Raw genomic sequence first — 3,224 nt, forward strand, 5'->3', positions numbered from 1 at the left:
GGACCCCCACCATGTTCCCCTAACACTCACATGTGCCTCTCTTTACATTTTCCTTCATTTATTCATTCATTCAAAGGCCTTTCAAACCCGTGCAACCCTGCAGTAGTAGTGCTGTTCTCCCTCTTTTGTTCTTTCCTCAAACATTTATCGCTCATAGACAGACTCGTCCTGCTGTTCACCTACGTCCTAATAATACCAATTGCCCCATCACCATAGCTTTCCATTCCAAAATAAATCATGTCTCGACATTTTCTTGTACACATAGATCACAAACCGAAATTTGTCCCCCTTGACAGAATTTAAATTGTGATTAAGAGCTGTAAAGTTTGTGTGATAACGGATTAGTATAACGGATTGAGATACAACATTCGAATTGATGAACAGTAGTGAGAAAGAGCAGCCATGGAAAGGAGTCCCGAACATGATGATTAATTCAAAATGATGTTCCTCGGAAGTCAAAAACACTAACATTTGTGGAGCAATCAGAAACGTGTACTTCACCAAATGGCAGTGAATGTTCTTTCCAACCCAATAACCATACAAGATTCCCCACATGCAACCAATTTCACATATTACAAACAACAACATGCCACCGACCAATTCCATCCAAATTCAACAGCTTCAAAAAATTCTTATAATAAAATTACAAGAAAAAGAATGGGAAAAAAAAAGTTAGTTCTATTTTCAATCTTGCAAAAATTACAACCTGTCGATGATTTTTGTTTCGTTCTTCACAATAATTCTTACATATACAGAGGGAAAAATAATACACAATTACAGTTCGATCTACTACAAATCTGAGAATTAATTCTAAGTTCCAACTTCACAATTTATATGTCCATCTTTTTTTTTTAATAATCTAAATAATTTTTTTTAACTAACAAAAATTACAATTTTATGAGATTACAAAGAAAGAAAGAAAGAAGGAAGGAAAAGGCGTGTGTCAAAGTGGCACCACCAAAACCTGGCTGCATGCAAATTCTTCAGAATTTCCAATGGAATCTTGTGGCCACGAATCCCGAAGCAGCTTCAGCAACAGCTGCGCCTTCCTCTTCGCCCTCTCCGTGCAATCGCTTTGGACCAAAAGCAGAAGCTGAGTCAGCACACCCGCAGCCACCGCCTCTCTCTGGCACCGCTCCGACTCCGAGCACAGCGCCAGAAGCGCACCGGCGGCATACTCTGTTGCACGCTCTGAGATCTTCAGTATTATCTTCACCAGCAGTGCCACCGTCAGCGCGTGTTCAGCGAACGCCGCGCACCCTGCCGGAACTCTGCATAGGAGCTCCACCGTCGCAAGCGCTCTCTCAGCATCGCACTTCTCGAAATCGGCGAGTCTGTCGACGAGAACCTCCGGCGCACCCGCTGCCACCGCCTTGTGCCGGTTCTGCTTCACAAGACACAGCGCGAACAGCGCCTTGATCCCGATCTTGAGCGCGCGCGGGAACGATATCGGGTTCCGTAGCAAATCAATCACCCCATCGTAGATTTCGTCGACATTGCTAATCTGAGATCGGAGCTCAGGCAACCGAGTCCCGGCGGCAACGATTTCGATCAACGCGGCCGAGTTAACACGGACCTCCATTGAACTATGAAACAAAAGCATTGACAGGTACCGGATCTTATCCAAATCAGATGCAACAAACTCGCATTCATTCTCGCCAAGCGAGAACATCACGAGAATCGCAAGCGCCTCATGGTTCATCTCGTCGGAACCGTTACACGAGAAAACGACAGTTAGTAAGATCTGAACGGCGCTGAGGGAAGCAATGAGAGAGCGATTCTTATCCGAGTCGCGGGCGAGTCCTCTGAGTCGGCGGAGCGAGTTGACCCGGATCTGAGTCGGCGCGGAATCTGACGAAGCTTGGTTGAGCAAGGAGCGAACCATCGAAGGGTCTGCCGGCTGCTTCGGCGTCGGAATCCGCTCGACGCCAAAAGCACGGTTGGCGACGCACCATTCTTGGATTAGCCGTCGGAGTGTGTGGTTAGGGATTAGAGTGAAATCCGTTAGCGTTGCTCGTGTTACCGGACAGGTGGTGTTGCCGGTAGCCACCCATGACTCGATGCTTGGACGGTCGTAGGTCTGACCGGTGCAGACAGTGACCGGGTCTCGCATAAGCTCAAGCGAGATTGGGCACCTGAAGTGGTACGGAATCTGAACCCCCAAATCCAACGGTTCTAAACTGCCAGGCATCTCGATGAGAGAACGAGTTTATGTGTGTATTTCTTGTGTGGTATGGTTTTAAAAAGTTTTAGGCTTTAGGTGTTTGAATATAACGAGTGAGAGGAGAATAATGCTAAATGGGAAGGGTCTGCAAATTCTCTATAGCTAAGTTACGGTTTGCTTTCTCTTATATGAGATGGAACAGAGGAACCTGCCCAACAGAGAGGGGAGAGAGTAGAAGTGAGAGAGAGAGAGAGAGAGAGAGAGGGGCCAGTACTGGCTTTTCTCCTCTCTGCTCCTTATCTGACTCGGTTTTTCTACCACACGTGTGTCGGCATCTATCTCATCTTAGACTAAACTTGGAATCTAACCCTGGTTGGGAAATGCCATCACTGTGAGACAAGGGATTGGTCAAACCTAATGGTCCCACTATTACTGCTTATGATCTTACTCCTGTGAACATCATATTCACTAATTGCGTCCTCCATTTGCTTTTTTAATAAATATACTACTGTTTGTTGTTATTTGTTAATCTAATTTATTATTATTACACATCGCCCCCTCTTTCTTTTTCATCTTCTTTTCTGTTTTGCGCGACTTTGGTCTTATTTCCATTCACTGGCTCTTTTCCTTTGCTTTCCTTTTGTTCCTTCTCTTTTTTATCTTGATTTCTTCTTGACCCTACTACAATCGAAGGGAAATAACCTTTACACTGTTCTATTGCAACTTGTGTGTGTTTTTCTCATGACCGGAATATGTTATGTATAGGGAGGGATCAATGTATATGATTACATGATTGTTCATTGCATCCATCAAAAACAAAAAGGTTTTGACGACGGAAATAGTGTCTGTTTAATTTTGTATTGATAATCATCTTGTAAAAGCTCTTTACCATGGAAAATAAAAAGAAAATGAACCTTTTTTCTAAAAGTATTAATCCGTTTCGAAGGATATGGAAACAGCATCCATGCTTCCGTTGAAAAGAAAGAACGTAACAACATCAATTGGACGTCATGCATGTCAGTTAAACCAATTAGATTTAGAGAGAGAGGGGGGGGGGGTT

The 3,224-nt window shown here is 44.1% G+C and overlaps 1 protein-coding gene across 1 annotated transcript; it reads right to left on the bottom strand.

Annotated features, from left to right (window-relative positions):
• Positions 1-658: 658 nt before the first annotated feature.
• Positions 659-2,264, bottom strand: LOC107494866 (U-box domain-containing protein 26). Its single transcript, XM_016115906.3, has one exon. The coding sequence runs from the start codon at positions 2,189-2,191 to the stop codon at positions 944-946; it is 1,248 nt and encodes a 415-aa protein (XP_015971392.1). The 5' UTR covers positions 2,192-2,264; the 3' UTR covers positions 659-943.
• Positions 2,265-3,224: the final 960 nt, after the last annotated feature.

The sequence above is a fragment of the Arachis duranensis genome, chromosome 10 (genome assembly GCF_000817695.3).
Source record: "Arachis duranensis cultivar V14167 chromosome 10, aradu.V14167.gnm2.J7QH, whole genome shotgun sequence".
Lineage (NCBI taxonomy): Eukaryota > Viridiplantae > Streptophyta > Magnoliopsida > Fabales > Fabaceae > Arachis > Arachis duranensis.

Bases quoted from the DNA above. Each gene is read 5' to 3' on its own strand.
- LOC107494866 (XM_016115906.3), bottom strand. From the start codon at position 2,191: ATGCCTGGCAGTTTAGAACCGTTGGATTTGGGGGTTCAGATTCCGTAC.